Source organism: Chelonia mydas, chromosome 1, assembly GCF_015237465.2.
Source record: "Chelonia mydas isolate rCheMyd1 chromosome 1, rCheMyd1.pri.v2, whole genome shotgun sequence".
NCBI classification, from domain to species: Eukaryota; Metazoa; Chordata; order Testudines; family Cheloniidae; genus Chelonia; species Chelonia mydas.
This window is the reverse complement of record NC_057849.1, coordinates 20530865-20551263: the sequence shown is the minus strand read 5'-3', so window position 1 is coordinate 20551263 and position 20399 is coordinate 20530865. Positions and strand designations below refer to the sequence as shown.

Genomic DNA, 20399 nt, shown 5'->3' with positions numbered 1-20399 from the left:
GCTCATCTGATGCCTAGTTCCAGTCACAGTACCCAATGTTTTAGAATAGAATTTATTCCCTCCTGTGACATATTTCCTAACAGGTCCTAAAACAGTGAAGTCAGCCTTCCACAAAAGGATTTCACTGAAAGCAAAATCCAGGGCCTGTGTTTTGAACAAAGCAGGAGAGAGAGCCCTAGGAATGCACCACTCTCTGGGGAAGATACAATTATTGGCTAAACAAGCCTCTGCTTGAATAGGCTTCAAAAGTAAGGTTGCATAGCCGATCTATTAATGTTAAACTTTTATTTCACATTTTTTTAGCTTAGTCATTTCATCCACAAGAAAATAAAGTGACAGCAGGGTTCTGTGTTCCCCAACCTCCGTGCAGGACAAAAGGCTTTGCAGGTAGGCATAATTCATCTTAAACAAGACAGATGCCAAGAGATATATGAATAATTACATTTTTTTTAAAACAGCCCTTTTCCTTCTCTGGTAAGGCTGGCACCCTTCCAAAAATTAAACAAAATGAGGTGGAGTCATGTTTCAAGATGAGGCTTTTTTCCCCAAAAGCCACACACTTAGAAATAGTATTTTTCTGTAAACAGTTCAGGAGACCAGCTAACTGCCTCATCCAGTCCACCCACTAAATAAGTTGCACATGAATGGCTCTTCTGGGTTTCTGAGCAGGCACAAGTTCCAGAGACTGCATCTTCTAGAAGCGAGGCCTTAGCAGCATTTGCAGGTTTAGCAGTTGCTGGAATTCCAGCTCTATTCATAGGATTTAATTTTCTGCTTCTTAAACATGTATCAGTTCTTGACTTTCCATTGTTGGCTTTGTCTTCAGAAATAGTTTTTTTGTCAAGGGGTTTGCAGATAGCTGGGCTCCTAGCTTGCAATCCAACTGTTTTTAAATTAGAAAATGCAACTGGCTGTAACAATTTTGTTGCTGATGGAGGGATCCATTCTTTAGAGTCATTCTCTGGCACCTCGCTGTTGATAAACGACTGCTGTGAAACAGACTTATTGATGGCTGTGTTACTTGAACTTTTGTGTTTCAGGAAGTTGCTGGTAAATTGTCTTAATAAAGTATTTTTAAAAGAAGGCCTAGACAGTTTACATTTGCAGTGGATTTTAGTAGGACTTTTAGATGTCAATTTAGGGAGAACTGATTCTCTCCCCCTCTGGGATCTGAATTTTTGAAGAGGTCTTGCAACAGGAGTTGACTGTGAATAAGGAACAAAGTTCTGGGTATCTACCAGATCAAGTTCTGAATCATAAAGTGAGTAAGTTATGGGTGTACTGTGTATACCAAAAGGAGGTGGTAAACTAAGTGAGGATCTGCACTTCGAATAGCTGCAGTCAACATCTAATGGACTACACTCTAATTCAGATGCTGTGTACTTTTCAGTCAAAACATCTTCCTGTGCTGAAGAGTTGTGAGACTTATCTGAAAATTCTACCATGGTTTCTATCTCTCTGGCGCTAGCATCGAAGAGGTCAGCAGAAGCATTGTAGCTGCTTTTGAGGTGATTGGAGTTGTTCTGTAGCAAGTCACTCTGGTTTATAGCTCTAACGGTATTTTCTTGCAATTCAGTTAATGGTTCTAATTCGCTCTTATGCATATTTTTAGCTTTGTAGGGAGCCGCTGGATCACAGCCCAGTTCTTGAGAACTTGTAAAATCTGTTCTTGGGTCTGGTGGATAACTACAATTTTCTTTATTTTCCCAATCAGCGACACAGCCATCATATAGAGAATGTAAGTGGGCAGGTTTCTCTCTCCTTTGTAAATACGGGCTTTCTGCATCTTTCATAGTACACTGAAGGTTGGTGAAAGAATGGGCACTGTTTGAAATATTAACATTTGCTTCCTCAGATTGTAGAAAACTGCCCGCTGAAAGAGCAGAAGTTGCTCTAACTGCTGACTGTGACAGCACTAGCAGAGGTGGGTTAGGTAAAAAGTCAGACTCTCTGCCTCCCTTAGTACTTGTAGATAAAATGCTGGTCAAAGGCTCACTCTGTGATACTTGGCCATTTACAGGAGTGAGGTTTGATTGATGGCAGGAGGTAATATGCTCTTTGCAAGTATTCACATTCTCTGCTAGTTGTGGGAACCTCCCTGTTGTGGTGGTTGATTTGCAGGCAGTATGTACAATGCCTTGCCTACATGATGTTTTGCTATGATTTTCATCCAACTCACTTCTTTCATGCATGGAACATTTATGAGCATTGAGACCTACTGGGGATATGGTGCTCTTGTTGTTTTCAATTCTGGCTATGAATTCATTTAGACTTTCAGAGAACGGCAACTCGTCCCAAATCAGAGAGTCATCCTGAGAAGTTCCAGCTGCAATTCCATGATTAGGAGACACTGCTGAGGTGCAAAATGAATAATCTTTTCTCTGGTAAAGCAAGGAGTTAAAAGAGTTTTCTTGAAAGTAATCATGTCTGCTGATAATCTCTGGGTAAGAGTATTTTAAATCCAATGGGCTTTGTAACAACCTGGACCTGTTCCTGTCAGGTGACCATTCTCTCTTTAAAGAAGAGAAGCTCTCTAGTTTTTCAGTTGCAGTGATCGTGTTTGAGTGACTAGATAGTGAACTGAATTCATTATCTTCCTGTTCATTTCTCTCATTCATAGGGTTACAGAGCTGTAAATCTTGAATGGCTTGGTTGCTGGGGCTTAGGGTGCATAGTTCTGCAGAGAAACGCCTCTCCTGTAGTTTACACTGTTCACCAGCAGCCTTGCCCAGTTCTAAAGATGAAAAGTCTTCTGTTGTTACCCAATCAACAGATGAAGAAGTCAGGCCAAAGGACTGCTGCCAGGGTCCTGAAAAACTCTCTCGGCCACTTGACTGAACAAAACATGAGTTGCTGCCAGAGCTACACAAGCTGCTGAGCTCACTGCTAGGCTGATCTATTGCAATGAAAGGACAACCAGGTCGCTGTGAGCTACTGTGACTGCTCCTGAAATTAGCTGATTGCAGGAGCTGACGGAAGTAGCTGATAACAGTAAAGCCGGCAACAGCCGTGTTTGGCAGGAAAATCTGGCAGGCTGTAAGATCTCTTGTAAGTCTATTATTTCTGTAGCAGTTTTGCAAAATGTTGTCAGAAACAGAGTGCCCTCCATCATGGTTTTCAGAGCTCTGCAAAAGAATTAATTATGTTTATTAGTGTAATGATTTGTCTGTATACAGAGCAAAATTTTATGGGGACTGAGAGCAAGAAAGCTCTAAACAAGTCAAGTCCACAGTTCATTTTAAAGACCTTCTCTTTTCATCAGGGTCTTAGGGGAAAGAGAGGAAAACCTGCTGTTTCACAGCAGCACACCCTAGCAAATGAGTGCTACTGAAAGCTATAAAGGACATCCCAGTCAGAAGGCCTTTGTGGCAATGATACAAAGAATTTTCAGAGCGCTTGGTGAAAACTCAGTAGGAATTCTGAGGAGAAAAGACAAAACCTGGGCAGAAGAAAAACTACATCACTAGAGAAGGCCACCTTGTGAAGAGGGACGTACTGCATAATTGACTAGGTGGCCACTAGACAGCAGATACCTTCCTTTGAACAATGACGTACTGAGCATGTTCGAAGCAGGGCACCCTGATACCGGGGAGCAGGGATTGGAGAGGAATATTATCTGGACCCCCTCGGTTAGGTCTAGATAGGCTGGAGCTGTATGGCCAGATTTTCAGAGGGGCCTCATCTGGAACTCTATTTGCACCCCCGTTTATCACTCACTGAATTGAAACTGCAAGTGCAAATTTAGAGGCATTCTTGGAAAAAGAAAGGCCTAAAGCATGTAGCTCATGGAGTGATTAAAACATCTGTAGTGTCTAGAGGAAATGCAAGTTGCCAGAGCTGAGCAACTGGTGGAAGGTACAGACTGCAGAACGATTCACAGATTCCAAGGCCAGAAGGGACCACTGTGATCATCTAGTCTGACCTCCTGAATAGCACAGGCCTGAGGACTTCTGCAAAATAATTCCTAGAGCAGGTATTTTAGAAAAACATCTAATCTTGGATGGTCAGTAATGGAGAATAAACCATGACCCTTGGTAAGTTGTTCCAATGGTTAATTACTCTCATTGTTAAAAATACATGCCTATTTCCTGTCCAAATTTGTGCTGCCTGGTAGATTGAAGAGTCCATTATTAAATATTTGTTCCCCATGTAGATACTTATAGGCTAGGGTAATCCCTTTGTGTTTGAGTCTTAGTTTTAACACTGCAGAGTTTAATACTGGTGTTTTGAGCTGGGAGCGTGTACAGATGGTGAACACAACTATACCCAGTCAGACCCTCCTTAAACATCTGAGTAATTCTTATAATGTGAGTAGCCTCATTCTCATCAAAAGGATGATTGTTCAGGTGCATAAAGTGTACTCACATTGGAGAATTGGAACCTTAGTGAATAGCTGCTCTCACATAAAGCTGATCTCCCAACTTCCAGTATTCAGATACCAGGGAGATCTGTGTATTTCTAGTGCACCTGTCACATAGAATTCCCATCATATCTGTGGGAGTGGGAGCTAGCCAGTATCTCTCAGGATTTAGTCCAGACTTTTCAGTCTAGATTAACAATACCTGAGATTACATAGATATAAAATGTTTAAAATGAACGTTTAAAATGAAAATATAACCAACACCTTGGAGTCTTCTATTGAGCTATCAGTTTCTAGTAGTGTCTTCGGATCTGTGGAGACCTCTATTAACAATCAAATGCAGAAAGGTCTGTGAATGCAGGTGCTAAACTGTAGCAATTGTAGTAATATGTTTAGCACTTTTTATCTTGCAGTGTCCAAATGTTAAAAAAAACTAAACAAAAAACCCGCAAAGCAAACAAACAAACTAGACATTTGGAGAGAGAGAAAGTTACTCTACAGTCCAGGGGTTAAGGCACCCACTTGGGAGGTTGGAGACCTCAAGTCCAGTCTCCTGGCTCCAATGACTAAAATATTTATACAAAGTGGACTAGCTTCATCAGGAGAGAAGGAGAGGTATCAGAATATCCCATGGCCAAGTGGTTAGAGCACTCTCCTGAGAGGTGTGGGAGACTTCTGTTCAAAGCCTCTCTCCCCATTAGGTGGGGCGGAATTGAACCTGGGTCTCCTACATCCTGGGCGAATTCTCTAGTCACTAGACTAAAAGTTACAAAGGTGGGCACCTCCTGGCAAGTTTTGAATGGGGCCCGATTCAGTAGGCTTGCTCCGAGCATGCCTATTGGATCAGATCCCACAGGTGAGATAGGTGGCCTCCCACCTAACTTCTCCCACTTCGTGGATTGTACTGGGGCTTAGGCAAGAGAGAAACATCTGAATGCCTAGAGGGAGGCAACAATGCATGTGCCCAGAGGCAGAAATGTAGGTGTCAAGGGGAACCTTTACCCTGAAAATGTAGGTGCCAAATGGCCTTAGGTCCTACACATAACAGCCGTGTGGGGGTTTTGCGGATGGCAGCGGTGCCTAAGATTGTGACATAGAAGCCTAAATCTGGGGTTTAGGCTGCTAAGTACCTTTGCAGATCTGGGCCTTATTCAGTTACATAGGAAGTTAATAGCAGAATTGAGAGTGGAACACAGGTCTGATTCCTCATCTTATGGCCTAGCCCCACTGCCTTCTTTGCTCGATATTTCAGTCCCCAGAAGAAATCATACATGCTGCTCTGCTACTGTCAGTGTGGGAACACGGTACATTAGACTCTCAAGCCTGCCTAGTAAAATTTGCATGATTCAACTGGAAACTAATGGATCAAAGGTGGAAAGTTACCTTCACTCCAAATATAAATCTTCTCCCAATGAAACAAGTTTTGACTGCTTGAATTAACACACTTGGAGATGCATCTCTGTCCAGCTCTCCTGATACTTGGTTAAAATCTTGAATATACCTTGAATGAAGAAAGTTAAATGTTAAGTATTGACATGGGCAGAGAAAGCTTTACATGGTATTTAAATTGTAATGATTAGGGCACCCACACTAAAGATGGGGTATTGGGTTAGGTTGTTGAGCTACACATGGAATGAAAAGACGAAATCAGAGTAGGAAGTTAGCAGTGACAAAGCAGTGATCTGCAGAGAATCAACTTAACTATTATATAGAAGAGAAGTAAGGACACATACAGCTGGAAAAAAAATCAAATAGAGAAATAATGGAGTAAGCAGACAACTACATAATTTGCTTTAGGACTGGTCTGTATGCAATTTTTATAGCAGTATCAGTATTTCTGTTAAAGGTGTGTTTTTATTGATAGTTAGACCGGTACCACCCACAGTGTGGATGCAGTTATACTGGTATAAAGGTGACATACCAGAGTAACTTGTTCCCCTTCTGGTATGGGAATAGCTATACTGGTACTAAGCACGCTTATAACAATATAACTTTGTCCACACTAACAGGAGGTGAGAGGTCTGCCATTTCATGTATAAAGATATAGTAAAAGCAGTACAATGTTTTATTGTAGACAAGGCCAAAAATTAAAGCTAGGACCAAGCTTGAAGTATAGCAGTAAATTCGCACTACACTGGGTGGGTTTTTTTAAAACAAAGTATTCATGATACATTCTTCTGCTATAAAGTAATAAAAATTTACAGAAGCATGTGTGCACACAGACTGAGCCCTGGTCTACACTACAAACTTGTCAGCATAACTATGTTGCTCAGGGTGTGGAAAATCCACACCACTAAGTGATATAGTTATACAAACTTAACCCCCGGTATAGACAGTGTAATGGTGACGGGAGGGCTTCTCCTGTCAAAATAACCATCGCCTCTCGGGGAGGTGGAGTACCTACGCCAATGGGAGAAGTTCTCCCGTTGGTGCAGGAAGTGCCATTGCAGCACTGTGAGCATAGACAAGCCCTGAGACACTATACACTCCTTATTCCTATCATCTACAGCTGCTAAAGGAACTGGAAAACATGGAATTGAAGCATGAGAATGTCAGTTGGTAAGAAGGTGGTACTACATATTACTCTAATGATGGGGCCTACCTGATGGACAGCTTACTCCTGGTGGAATTCTGCACCAAAAAATTAAAAATTCTGTGCACAATATTTTAAAATTCTGCATATTTTATTTGTCAAAAACAACACAATTATTTTTGGTCATTTATTTCAAAATACCTGTCAGCAAGTATGTCTGTAACAATACAGACAACAAAAAAGATTCAGGAAATGTTTTTCGACAAATAGAGTTCTGTATTAATATGCCTAGTAAGGAATCTGAGTAATAATTCACTTAAACTACACCACAGAATCATTTTCCCCACACCCCTCAGAAGCAGTGCAAAGGTTTGGGGGAGTCAGAGGTAACGGAGGAGCTGAGGGAGAGGGAAATATATTGCTGTGAAGGAGCCTGGGTGTGAATTTGGAGGGTTGTTGGGTATGAGTTGGAAAAGTATGGAACAGGTTTTTGCGGGGCGGGGAGGGATTGTTAGAGACCTTCCCCCATGCAGACCCTGGCTGACCCCTATCCTTTCCTATTCAGTCAGGCACATCTGCCCCTGTCCCCATGTGTCTCTGTTCCCCCACCCAGCTACTCCCCTGTCCCTACATGTCTCTGCATCTCCCTCCCCCGTGGCCCTGTGCCTCCACTCCCATTCAGCCCCTGCCCCAGTCTGTCCTCCCCCATTAGCCCTTAGGAGCCCCTGTCTGACCCCGCCAACCCCAGCACCCCATGCTGTTTGTGTCCCCCTAACCCCTGTCTCCTGACCTGGCCTGACAAGCTCTGTGAAGAAGGCAGCTCTCTCTCTTCCCTCGCTGGCCATGAGCTGTAGCTTTGTTTTATTGCCACAGTGCCCTCTGGTGGGCAAAAGACAAAACTGCATAAAGAAAAGGAGTACCTGTGGCACCTTAGAGACTAACCAATTTATTTGAGCATAAGCTTTCGTGAGCTACAGCTCACTTCATCGGATCCGATGAAGTGAGCTGTAGCTCACGAAAGCTTATGCTCAAATAAATTGGTTAGTCTCTAAGGTGCCACAGGTACTCCTTTTCTTTTTGCGAATACAGACTAACACGGCTGTTACTCTGAAAACTGCGTAAGTTATTTTCTGCTGGGAGCTGCTGCTGTTCTTGTGCCACAGTGCCCTCTCGTGGGCAAAAGGTGGAACAGCAGCAACATTTTTTTCTGTGCAAAAAATTAGAAATCTCCGGGGCTCATTAATTATGTGCACATGCAATAGTGCACAATTCTCCCAGGAGTAGCAGGTGCTAGACTGGGATAAAAAGCAAGAATATTATCCTAACTATTCAGAATGTAAGACAAAGCAAGCTTCTTTGTCTATCCACCACAGCTTGTGTGTGAAATTTGAGAGAGGGAGAGGTCATGGTGATGGTCTTGAAGCGGAGGAACAAGCTGTAACTATGTGTTGTAGAGAGTTAGCAAAGGATAATACAAATCAGATGGGTGAGAAAGGATTCCCTACCTAGGGAAGCTATTAAGGTGGTGTTTTCAGAAATGCTTGGCTTAGGTTCAATTCTGCTCCTACTGATCACATGCATAAAATTCTCACTGAAGTCAAATCCCACTCTAAGATTTTTATAGTCAGGATTTTTATGGCCAAAGGGTGAAGCTTGTAGGGCTGGTGGTTGAGTTCTCAGTAGCATGCCTGGGAATTCACTCCTTGCTAACTGCAACCTGACCACTTCAGTGACGAGCTATAAGACACATTTTCTACCTCAATGTCCAAAACACAAGGTAATGCAAGAGAGAGATGTCCCCAATGAGGCACCTAAATGACACGGAAAAGTGTGTCTAAACCTGAGGGAAGCTACGCTATTTAGCGACTTGCCATCAGACCAGAAATGATCACTAATGACAAAGGGACATAAGGGACCAAGCTCCCAATGCAGCGTGAAACTCACAAAGGGCAGATAATATCTACCTTTGATAGAGATCCTTCATGTCTCTCTCCTGCACTCTGGCAACACTTGTACAGCTGTCATACCAATACATTGTTAGTGAAATGAAATTGTGAGGTGCACCTCTTTGACAAGATCTTCTCAAATGTTAACCCCTGGTTTCCTAGTAGATGGATTAAGCTGCAGGCAGTAGGGCTCATGGGGTTTTGTCTCTTACGAACATCTTTAATGTCTCAACTTAAGTCTTTTAAAGTGTCCAGATAACATGGTGATAGGTGCCAAATAAATGCTTGTAACAAGTAGGTATTTTCCTGATTTCACCCTTACAAATAAATCACCATCTACTCAGATCTAATTTTTACCAGTTTATGGAGGAATACTGCTCAGATACCAAGTTGGCAAATAGTTCTAAGAAAATATTTAGAGACATGAATGTAGCCACACACTCATTTCCCCTCCTCCCCCGATTCTGCTAGGTTGAGTGAGGGGAGGCAGCTATATAATTTTAAAAAAAGTAATCCTTTACCTCTGCAGACTTCCTGCTGTGACCCCAAAGAATGGATCTAAAGAGCTTCCAAACACGGTAATGGCAAATAAATCACTAGTGCCAGCAACTTTTAGGGACAGCTTATACCTGTAGTTTGCATCCTTAGCTTCACCCGTGCAGCCACATTTTAGACAGTTAAACCTGGTAAGACAGTAAGAAAAATGAGCACACATTTTTGTTAATTGATGGTGTAGTAAGAATTTCTATCCATCAATAAATACCACCAGCATAATGCACCTTGTACCAAATCAGAAATGTAGTTTTTTTCTTATTCTTTGCTCTTTATGGTCCCAATCATGCAATACGCTCAACAAAGGCAGATTCCTGTGATCATGCAAAGCCACGTGAACTTCAGTGAAGCTCTTTTACATAGTTAGTAAACATAAGCCTAATATAGGCTATGGGGAAGTTGGGGTTAATGTTTTTTTTGGGGGGTGGGGGGGGTTGAGGGATGTCTGACTTCACTTTGAAACTCCTAGCACAGTAGTTTTTGTATTTCGGATTTCTTTTATTTTATTTGCCTAGAGCTTTGGATAAATCAAAAAGATAACAAAACCCCCTCAGACATTAGAAACCTCCACCATCTATCTTCTCTTCAGTATCTGACACTATGGAGATACCAAGCTTTGTAAAGCTGGATGTCTTGATTTAGTATTTATGGAATTCATTGTTTTCGTGTGCTTCAGAGTCAGTGCCCAGGGTTTGACAGGGCATCAATCTGGATGTTCCACACATTTGTGGGAGTTTCTTGATTTTACAGAACAATGGCACTATGTGATTGCCAAATGCTGTGGAGTAGGAAAGGGCAAAATTTGGGCACTGTCTAGATGTGAGATAAGGAGGAGAAATCACACAGGTGGACCCTATGTTATGAGAGGAAGGATGGGGTTGTCTACAGTCAAAGAATGAGGAAAGTCAAAAGGGTTCATGAAATTCAAGAAACCAGCTCAGTTTTAGTCATGTTAAACTGAAGTTAAGACATCCAGGAGAAAGTGTCTATAGATGCAAGAATGAGCCCATAATTCCTACTGGCATAAGAAAGCAGAAGCTAGAGAATCTAGATTTCAAGGAATCTATGGCAAAGTACACGTATTCTGCGCTCAGTGCCCCGTATTCTGCCACCATATTGTCCTCTTTCAAATCCCCCCTTAAAACTCTCCATTGCCATAATGCCTACAAGAAACTTTACAACAGTTAGGTTGCTAGTGTGCTGAGACCACTGTCATTGACGATCATGAGGATTTTCTCATTGTGCTCCCCTTCTGTCTTTTGTCTCACCTGCTGTGTCATCTTATAATTACATCTGTAAACTCTTTGGGATAAGGACTGTTTTTGTATGGGGCCAAGATCAATCAGATCCTGGTCCATGACTAGGGTTCTCAGGCACTAACATAATAGTTCTAATACAACTTTCTACAGGCCACTTATATATATAGCACCCAAAGTGTGGTAGGTGCTTTCCAAATTAACAATTAGCAATGCCCCAACATGGACCTACCTATTAGAATCTAGTATCAGCTTAGAAAAGCAGTTTTGACAAGAAGGGTACACAAAGTTGGAGTTTTGGACAGAAATTACAGAGGCAGCTAACAGTCTTCTCCTGCCATTCATGTGTTCACAGTGTCACCTGAAAAGACAGAAACACAGAATGATCTGATGAGATTATCATGTATGAAATTTTAACACAAACTTCTTTTTTTCTTAAAAATAAAACTTTAGCTTTTTTAAAAAGAGTAGTCTGTATCCCGGTTAACCTCAGCATATTATTTACTGCTCCTTGTGAAACAGAAGACAACGGCTACTTGAAGTTGTGTTAAAGAGAAACATTTAATAGTTTTTCAAATAAGTACTGCAAAATACTGTACTGTTTAAGGTGGTATTATAACTATGCTTCATACCAGCTTTAAAGCATAATTGTTCTGGGCTCTTTTTATTTAAGCTGGAGTCACAATATGGGGTTAAAAACCTGAGATACCTACATGGTGGTGTTCGCATTATTGTGTTGAACTTCAACGAGTTCATGAATGAGGGAGACAACCTAGTGACAGAGGATGTGGAAAAAGTGAATGTACTCAATGCTTTTTTTGCCTCTGTCTTCAAGAACAAGGTCAGCTCCCAGACAGCTGCACTGGGCAGCACAGTATGGGGAGGAGGTGACCAGCCCTCTGTGGAGAAACAAGTGGTTCAGGACTATTTAGAAAAGCTGGACAAGCACAAGTCCATGGGGCCGGATGCGCTGCATCCGAGAGTGCTAAAACGAGTTGGCGGATGTAATTGCAGAGCCATTGGCCATTATCTTTGAAAACTCATGGCAATCGGGGGAGGTCCCGGAAGACTGGAAAAAGGCTAATGTAGTGCCCATCTTTAAAAAAGGGAAAAAGGAGGATCCTGGGAACTACAGGCCAGTCAGCCTCACCTCAGTCCCTGGAAAAATCATGGAGCAGGTCCTCAAGGAATCAATTTTGAAGCACTTAGAGGAGAGGAAAGTGATCAGGAACAGTCAGCATGGATTCACCAAGGGCAAGTCATGCCTGACTAATCTAATTGCCTTCTATGACAAGATAACTGGCTCTGTGGATGAGGGGAAAGCAGTGGACGTGTTGTTCCTTGACTTCAGCAAAGCTTTTGACATGGTCTCCCACAGTATTCTTGCCAGCAAGTTAAAGAAGTATGGCCTGGATGAATGGACTATAAGGTGGATAGAAAGCTGGCTAGATTGTCGGGCTCAATGGGTAGTGATCAATGGCTTCATGTCTAGTTGGCAGCCGGTATCAAGTGGAGTGCGCCAAGGGTCGGTCCTGGGGCCGGTTTTGTTCAATATCTTCATTAATGATCTGGAGGATGGTGTGGATTACGCTCTCAGCAAGTTTGCAGATGACACTAAACTGGGAGGAGATGTAGATATGCTGGAGGGTAGGGATAGGATACAGAGGGCCCTAGACAAATTAGAGGATTGGGCCAAAACAAATCCGATGAGGTTCAACAAGGACAAGTGCAGAGTCCTGCACTTAGGATGGAAGAATCCCATGCACCGCTACAGACTAGGGACCGAATGGCTAGGCAGCAGTTCTGCAGAAAAGGACCCAGGGGTTACAGTGGACGGGAAGCTGGATATGAGTCAACAGTGTGCCATTGTTGCCAAGAAGGCCAATGGCATTTTGGGATGTATAAGTAGGGGCATTGCCAGCAGATCGAGGGACGTGATCGTTCCCCTCTAGTCGACATTGGTGAGGACTCATCTGGAGTACTGTGTCCAGTTTTGGGCCCCACACTACAAGAAGGATGTGGAAAAATGGGAAAACATCCAGCAGAGGGCAACAAAAATGATTAGGGGACTGGAACACATGACTTATGAGGAGAGGCTGAGGGAACTGGGATTGTTTAGTCTGCGGAAGAGAAGAATGAGGGGGGATTTGATAGGTGCTTTCAACTACCTGAAAGGGGGTTCCAAAGAGGATGGATCTAGACTGTTCTCAGTGGTAGCAGTTGACAGAACAAGGAGTAATGGTCTCAAGTTGCAGTGAAGGAGGTTTAGGTTGGATATTAGGAAAAACTTTTTCACTAGGAGGGTGCTGAAACACTGGAATGCGTTACCTAAGGAAGGAGAATCCACCACCTCCCTAGAAGTTTTTAAGGTCAGGCTTGACAAAGCCCTGGCTGGGATGATTTAGTTGGGGATTGGTCCTGCTTTGAGCAGGGGGTTGGACTAGATGACCTCCTGAGGTCCCTTCCAACCCTGCTATTCTATGATTCAACGATGAGGGGACAAGCGGATGCTGGACACTCGAGGCACTCAGAAAATCATTAGGTTGTCCTTTCAATTGAGAATGAAGACCATAATTCTGCCTTTTGATCCAACAGTGCAGACCAGCAAAGTGCGTAACTAACTTCAATGAGGCACAGGTCTGCCCATGTGTATCGGATAGCAGTATGAGGAGCTAAATAGTTTCCAAACTAGTCTTAATTTTCTCTGCAGAATTACCAATGTACTCTATAGTTAAGGGGTGGGCAAACTTTTTGGCCCGAGGGCCACATTGGGGAATAGAAATTGTATGGCCGGCCATGAATGCTCACAAAATTGGGCTTGGGGTGCAGGCTCTGGGGTGGGGCTGAGGATGAGGAGTTTGGGGCGTAGGAGGGTGCTCTGGGCTCGGACTGAGGGGTTTGGAGGGCGGGAGGGGAATAAGGGCTGGGGCAAGGGTGCAGGAAAGGGTGCAGGTTCTGGCTGGGGCCAGGGATGAGAGGTTTGGGATGCAGGAGGGTGCTCCGGGCTGGGATCAAGGGGTTTGGAGACTGGAAGGGGGATCAGGGCTGGGGCAGGGGTATGGGGAGAGGCCCAGGTGGTGCAGGCTTCCAAGCGGCGCTTACCGCAAGTGGCTCCTGGAAGCAGTGGCATATCCCTTCTCTGGCTCCTACGCGGAGGCACGGCTAGGTGGCTCTGCACTCTGTCCCATCCGCAGGCACCGCCCCTGCAGCTCCCATTGGAGCGTGTAGGAGCCAGAGCGGGGCCATGCCATGGCTTCTGGGAGTTCCATGGTGCAGCCCCCGATCCAGCGCCCCAGCCCCCGATCCAGCGCCCCAGCCCGAGCAGGGCCAAGCCACATGGTGCGGCCCCGAACTCAGTGCCCTAGCCGGAACGGGGCCAAGCCACGTGGTGCGGCTCACGGGCCGTAGTTTGCCCACTCCTGCTATAGTTAAATCATTCTTTTGAGGAGATATTTGGCTCATGTGGTTTTAGTCTTATGTTTCACCAAAATTAAAAAATGCAAGTCATCTGGTTTGAATTAATACATTTTTGCTCAGGAACACTTTACTCCAGGGGTCGGCAACCTTTCAGAAGTGGTGTGCCAAATCTTCATTTATTCACTCTAATTTAAGGCTTCACGTGCCGGTAATTCATTTTAATGTTTTTAGAAGGTCTCTCTCTATAAGTCTATTATATAACTAAACTATTGTTGTATGTAAAGTAAACAAGGTTTTTAAAATGTTTAAGCAGCTTCATTTAAAAGTAAATTAAAATGAAGATCTTATCAGTTTAGTGCAGTGGTTCTTAACCTGGGGTGCACGCACCCCCTGCAGGGGCGAGATGCCCTTTCTGGGGGTGTGAGACATGCGAGTTTTTTTAGAAAGTAAATTATCGAAAACACAAATTAAGCACAGGCACATAAGTACAACTACTTTGTTTCATCAAATCTATGTATTTATTAACATTATACATTTTTTAACGATTACTGTAATATACAAAGTTTTTAAGTTTTCAAGCTTTTAAGCTAACTCTAGTGTAATTTTTTATAAGGGCTGTACAGCGCTGGGCCCAGGCCAGGAGTAGCACCCTGGGCTGGCTGCCGGTACCCCAAGCTGGCAGGAGGGCTGAGCAGGGCCGGAGGCCTGGACCCCGGCTGGCCGGGGGCCAGGCGGCTGGAACCCCAGACCAGCAGCGAGGTGAACAGGGCCAGCGGCTGGTATCCCAGGCCAGCAGCAGGCTGAGTGGGGCAGATGGCTGGGACTCCGGCTGGCAAGGGGCCAGCGGCTGGAACCCCAGACTGTCAGCAGTCTGGCTGACTCGCTGCCGGTCTGGGGTTCTGCCAGTTCCTGCCAGCTGTGGTCCTGGCTGCTGGCCCTGCTCAGCCCGCTGTTGGCTGGGGGTTCCATTCACTCAGGTTTGCAGCGGGCTGAGCGAGGCTGGCAGCCGAGACCCTGGCTGGCAAGGGGCCGGCGGCCGGAACTCCAGACCATCAGCGGGCTGAGCGGGGCTGGCGGACACAACCCCAGACCAGCAGCGGCCCAAGTGGCTCAGCCTGCCGCCGGTCTGGGGTTTCGTCCGCCGGCTCCTGCCAGCCGAGGTCCCGGCTGCCGACCCCGCTCAGCCTGCTGCTGGCCTGGGGTTCCGTTCACCCAGCAGGCAGTGGCCTGAGCGGGGCTGGTGGCTGGGACCCTGGCTGGCAGCAGCGTGCCAGTAAAAATCGGCTTGCCTGCTGCCTTTGGCACGCATGCCGCAGGTTGCCGACCCCTGCTTTACTCTGAAAGCTGTTGTTTTCTCAAGGAGTCATTTAGCCATTCATATATGCTTCTTGCTCTGCAGGCTTTTTTAAAATATAAGACTAACACAAGACTTCAATTCTGAAACTGCAGAACACTCTATTTTAGTGAGACAGTCAATTTACCAAAATATTTCTTATGTATTTGACAGCAACAACTCTGTTTCTTCATTTGTGTGGGTCTTTCAAACAGCAATGGAGGAGAGAAAAACATGTTTAAGAATAGGAAAAAGTGATTGTAAAACTAAAAGAGTTATCAGAAGGATTCATATAGATGAAGTCCCTCAAGGTACTTTTAACATGAAATCAAATCAAGTTAAAAAAAACAAGCTGAAGCGTCTCTTTAAAATGTTTCATGATAAACATTTTTAATCCAACAGGGCAACACTTGGAATTTTAATGTTGCTTTTGTAAATCAACCTCCTCACTATACTGGCACAGAGAGAAAAAGAGCCCTTTTAATCATATGGTGTCATGAACACCTGCTTTTTACCCAGACAACGTTAAAATTCCAAATTAAAACTTTGTACCCTCAACTATATTCAAATATTATCTAACCTAAAATATATTTGAGAATTTTTTTTTTTTTTTTTTTTTTTTTTAAAAAGAGCTAGCACCTTATACCGTTTACAGTTCTAATTAAAAATACCCAGCTCTTCCAGTTTTCTTCACTGAATTATCCATTTGTCTCAGCTGTGGGTTACTACATAGTAGAAATATCTTCTACTAATCAATATGAAAGATGTGGTTCCAAAGCTGTCAAATAGAAGTGGAGGACTTTGTTTAAGGGCCTTATTTAAGGTGATGTGTAGTTCTTCAGATTGTTAAAGTTCATAGAATGGAGAACAGACTGTGGATTTCTGAAACTGACAAACTGAAGTGTTCATATAACTGACATATGCATTTGTGCATTCAACAATTTAGGTATCCCCCTGTCATAAATATAAAGGGAAGGGTAAACCCCTGTAAAATCCCTCCTGGCCAGAGGAAATCTCCTCTCACCTGTAAAGGGTTAAGAAGCTAAAGGTAACCTCGCTGGCACCTGACCAAAATGACCAATGAGGAGACAAGATAATTTCAAAAGCTGGGAGGAGGGAGAGAAACAAAGGGTATGTGTGTCTGTCTATATTTTGTCTTTGCCGGGGATAGACCAGGAATGAAGCCTTAGAACTTTTAGTAAGTAATCTAGCTAGGTACGTGTTAGATTATGATTTCTTTAAATGGCTGAGAAAAGAATTGTGCTGAATAGAATAACTATTTCTGTCTGTGTATCTTTTTTGTAACTTAAGGTTTTGCCTAGAGGGGTTCTCTATGTTTTGAATCTAATTACCCTGTAAAGTATTTACCATCCTGATTTTACAGGGGGGATTTTTTTTTTTTCTATTTACTTCTATTTCTATTAAAAGTCTTCTTGTAAGAAAACTGAATGCTTTTTCATTGTTCTCAGATCCAAGGGTTTGGGTCTGTGGTCACCTATGCAAATTGGTGAGGCTTTTTATCCAACATTTCCCTGGAAAGGGGGGGTGCAAGTGTTGGGAGGATTGTTCATTGTTCTTAAGATCCAAGGGTCTGGGTCTGTAGTCACCTAGGCAAATTGGTGAGGCTTTTTACCAAACCTTGTCCAGGAAGTGGGGTGCAAGGTTTTGGGAAGTATTTTGGGGGGAAAGACGTGTCCAAACAGCTCTTCCCCAGTAACCAGTATTTGTTTGGTGGTGGTAGCGGCCAATCCAAGGACAAAGGGTGGAATATTTTGTACCTTGGGGAAGTTTTGACCTAAGCTGGTAAAGATAAGCTTAGGAGGTTTTTTTCATGCAGGTCCCCACATCTGTACCCTAGAGTTCAGAGTGGGGGAGGAACCTTGACACCCCCCATAAGCTCCAAAGGTGCCATTTTTAAGCAATGTTTAGGCATAATTGCTCACAATGAGCAATACCCTTCACCTTAAATAGTCTAATTAAAATCAAAAGGAATATCCACGGATATTCTCCTCCACAGAAGGGTAAGACAATTTGGTCTTGCACCTTCAAATCAAGTCACAGACAAGCTACTTTTGAGCAGTGCAACATGTAGAAATCAAGCTTTTTTAAAGGACTACACAGAGCTTTACAACTGCATCAGGAGAGGCCCTAAAACTTCTTTATGGAAGATTCACTGTCATTGAACTATCCAAACCTATATATCCCTTTTCAAGATACACTAGCCACACCCATCTCTCCAAAACTTACAAGTTAGAGAAAACATGTTTTAATAATTTCAATGGAAACTGAATTCCCAGGTCCTACATTATCCATAGCATCAGCCTACAGCTCCTTCTGGTATGCATGTGTGTATGACTTCAAGGGCAGCGTTTGTAGATATAGCTATATTAAAATACTTCAAAAGGATATCTATTTTGTAAATATTTAAGGCAAAGTATCTAAATAATTGAGGACAGCTCCTCTGGCCTTGGCCAGAGCAGGCAGGGCTATCTATCATTTTGGAAAAGTAAAACAAGATTTGGAACAAGCACAGTGGTCATATTCAGGTTACAAGACTTGTTGTCTATGCATAACAAAAACAAAGTTAACATGTCCAGTGTTGTGCAGATATCAAGATGGACCCAGCCCCAGAAAGTTTAAAGTTTAGAAAACAGACACAGAAAGACAAAATACATTGGGACATCAAGTGAGAGGACAGATATTATCCATAGCATTAATGAACCGGAGAAAGATTTGACTGTATACACATTGTATTCTGTAAGTGCTACCAGAACTGCATAACAATCTTGATTTCAAGAATAAACACACAAGCGAGCTACAAAATCACACAACAGGACCAAGAAAATAAGTTTGGACAGGGAATAAATTTGAGAGTTGATAAAGAATGAGTCTGATCTTGTAACTGCTCCAAATATGAAATTCAGATAGAAATCAATAGGAGTTTCATGGAGAGAAATTGGAAGAATTGGCACCGTGCTGTCAAAACACCCTGTTACGTATGCATTTTCAGTCAGCTAGGAAATAAACACAAATGCACATTCTGAAACAGAGACAGGGTGAGAGATGTAATGTTTGTATTTTGTTGTTAACCCCTCAGGTGCAGTTTATATAGAAAAACATGTAATCAATAGTTCAGTTCCTGCATGGTGGAAATATTAAGGCCACTCAGTAATAAACATGTGAGAGACAGAGTCAGCTTTAGTTACCTGAATACAATTTTTGTCTCAGAGTGCTGTGTATCGAAAGGCGCAGTCCTGGAGACAGGGCTGTGTCACACAACTCTTTGACACACAGACAGGCTTCAATAAGCATCCCCGTTCTCCAGGTATGTTGTCCCCCTCAAACCCTATAAATCAGTGTTTAGTGCCCTCTAGTGGATCAGTTATTTTTTTCCCCCTTCAGCCATGAGTTTACACTGCTCATGAAGAGAGCAATACACCTGAATTGTAACTTGCAGTGCTCCTGCCATTCTAATCCTGAGATGCCTAAATGGAGCTCACTAGCTGTGCAGTTAGCATTTCTGACCAATCTGTTCCCTTGTTTTTAAAGTGAATGCTGATGAGGAAGGTACATCCACAGAGAAGTGGATGCTGATTAGGTCACGACCGTCTCAACACTGGTCATCTCAATTAAGACTTGGGTGAGCAAGCCACACAACTAGGATTTGGCATCTCCATAGCAACGTGCAGTACGTCATTCTGACACACCATCTTCCAGACTGCCCAATGTTGTGGCCATGCTGACGGTCTCTTTCTCTGCAGGAGATCTCTAGAGAGAAACCAGGTGCGCGCCAGCGCTCTTCCCAGGGCCGGAGCAGCGAAGGGGTGGAAGAAACAGCCACTTAATCCATGTCTGAGGGGACTGTCAGTGAAAGGATGCGGGGGGTGGGGCAGGAGGGAATTTGGACACAAATGATCAGCACCTGGTAGCAGGTTTAAAACAAACACAAGAAAGTATTTTTTCAAGCAACGCACTGTCAACCTCTGGAACTCCTTGCCAGAGGGTGTTGCGAATGCCAATACTATAATGGGGTTCAAAAGGAAGCTAGACAGATTCATGGAGAATACTCCAATCAATGGCTATTAGCCGGGGTGGGCAAGGACGGTGTCCCTAGCCTCTGTTTGTCGGAAGCTGGGAATGGGCAACAGGGGATGGATCGCTTGATCATTACCTGTTAGGTTCACTCCCGCCGGGGCACCTGGGGTTGGCCACTGTCGGCGGACAGGATACTGGGCCAGAGGGACCTTTGGTCTGACCGAGCAGGGCCGTTCCTGTGCTCTGCCCGCCTGCGCTGCGGAGGGTGGTGGTGGTGGTGGTGGTGGGGGGGTGTGGGGTGGAGGGGGACGCGGGGTTGGGGAGAATCCGCGGGGGTGGCCGGGAGCCCCAGGCCGGGGCTAAGCACAGGCCGAGGCCGCCTGTCCAGAACGCGGTGTGGGCGGCAAGGCCATCGCTGGGCCCAGCCCGGCGGAGGCGGGGCGCTCCCGGGGGGGGGGGGGTAACGGCGGGCAGGAGGCGCGATGCCAGCGACGGACGCGGCGAGGCGGCCGTTACTGGGACCAGGCGGACAGTGGGGGGGTTACTGGACTCACCCTATCGCAGCCCGGCTCAGGGAGCGGGAACCCCCTCCCCAGACACCGCTCCCGCCGCCCGCGCGGACCCGGCTCGCTTAGCCCGGAGGGGAAGTGACGTGACACGCACCGCCTCGTTCTCACACAGCAATCATCGTGCACAAAAGCGGCCCCTTTCTCCTCGACCCCCTGGGATAACAGCACGGAAACGGATCACGTGAGTGAAGCATCCTCAAGGAGCCAATCGCCGCCTCCCAATATCAGACCAGGTAGCCAACCCCTGCTCTTCACAGAGAATAGTCAAAGAATCCGCTGAGCGCGATCAGGCAGCCAGTCACCACTTCCAAACACAACAGCCAATCAGTGTTAGCCATCCCCAGCTTTGCAGCCAATCACTGCAGTCAAGCCAAAGAGAGACTCATTGCCCATCCCCG

General features: G+C 44.5%; 1 protein-coding gene across 7 annotated transcripts; it reads right to left on the bottom strand.

The window, feature by feature from the left end:
* Positions 1-270: 270 nt before the first annotated feature.
* Positions 271-20346, bottom strand: DDIAS (DNA damage induced apoptosis suppressor). 7 transcript variants are annotated; one of them, XM_043528258.1, is made up of 6 exons: positions 19987-20237; positions 18604-19319; positions 10880-11008; positions 9469-9522; positions 5744-5861; positions 271-3125 (listed from the first exon to the last, which is right to left on the bottom strand). In XM_043528258.1, exons 3-6 carry the CDS (start codon positions 10990-10992, stop codon positions 561-563), a joined length of 2850 nt encoding a protein of 949 aa, XP_043384193.1. In that variant the 5' UTR covers positions 10993-11008; positions 18604-19319; positions 19987-20237; the 3' UTR covers positions 271-560. The 7 variants fall into 7 exon arrangements, with proteins under 7 accessions (XP_043384193.1, XP_037744392.1, XP_043384191.1 ...); XM_037888464.2 differs by having other exon boundaries at positions 9361-9522; positions 19987-20232; XM_043528256.1 differs by having other exon boundaries at positions 9361-9522; positions 19105-19319; positions 19987-20232.
* Between the last annotated feature and the right edge of the window lie 53 nt (positions 20347-20399).

Excerpts from the sequence above, each read along its gene's own strand:
- DDIAS (XM_037888728.2), bottom strand. The coding sequence starts at position 10,992 with ATGAATGGCAGGAGAAGACTGTTAGCTGCCTCTGTAATTTCTGTCCAA. Across the intron at positions 9,523-10,879 it reads CTGATACTAGATTCTAATAG|GTTTAACTGTCTAAAATGTG; the intron begins GTAGGTCCATGT and ends CTGTCTTACCAG. Across the intron at positions 5,862-9,360 it reads ACAGCAGGAAGTCTGCAGAG|GTATATTCAAGATTTTAACC; the intron begins GTAAAGGATTAC and ends TCTTCATTCAAG.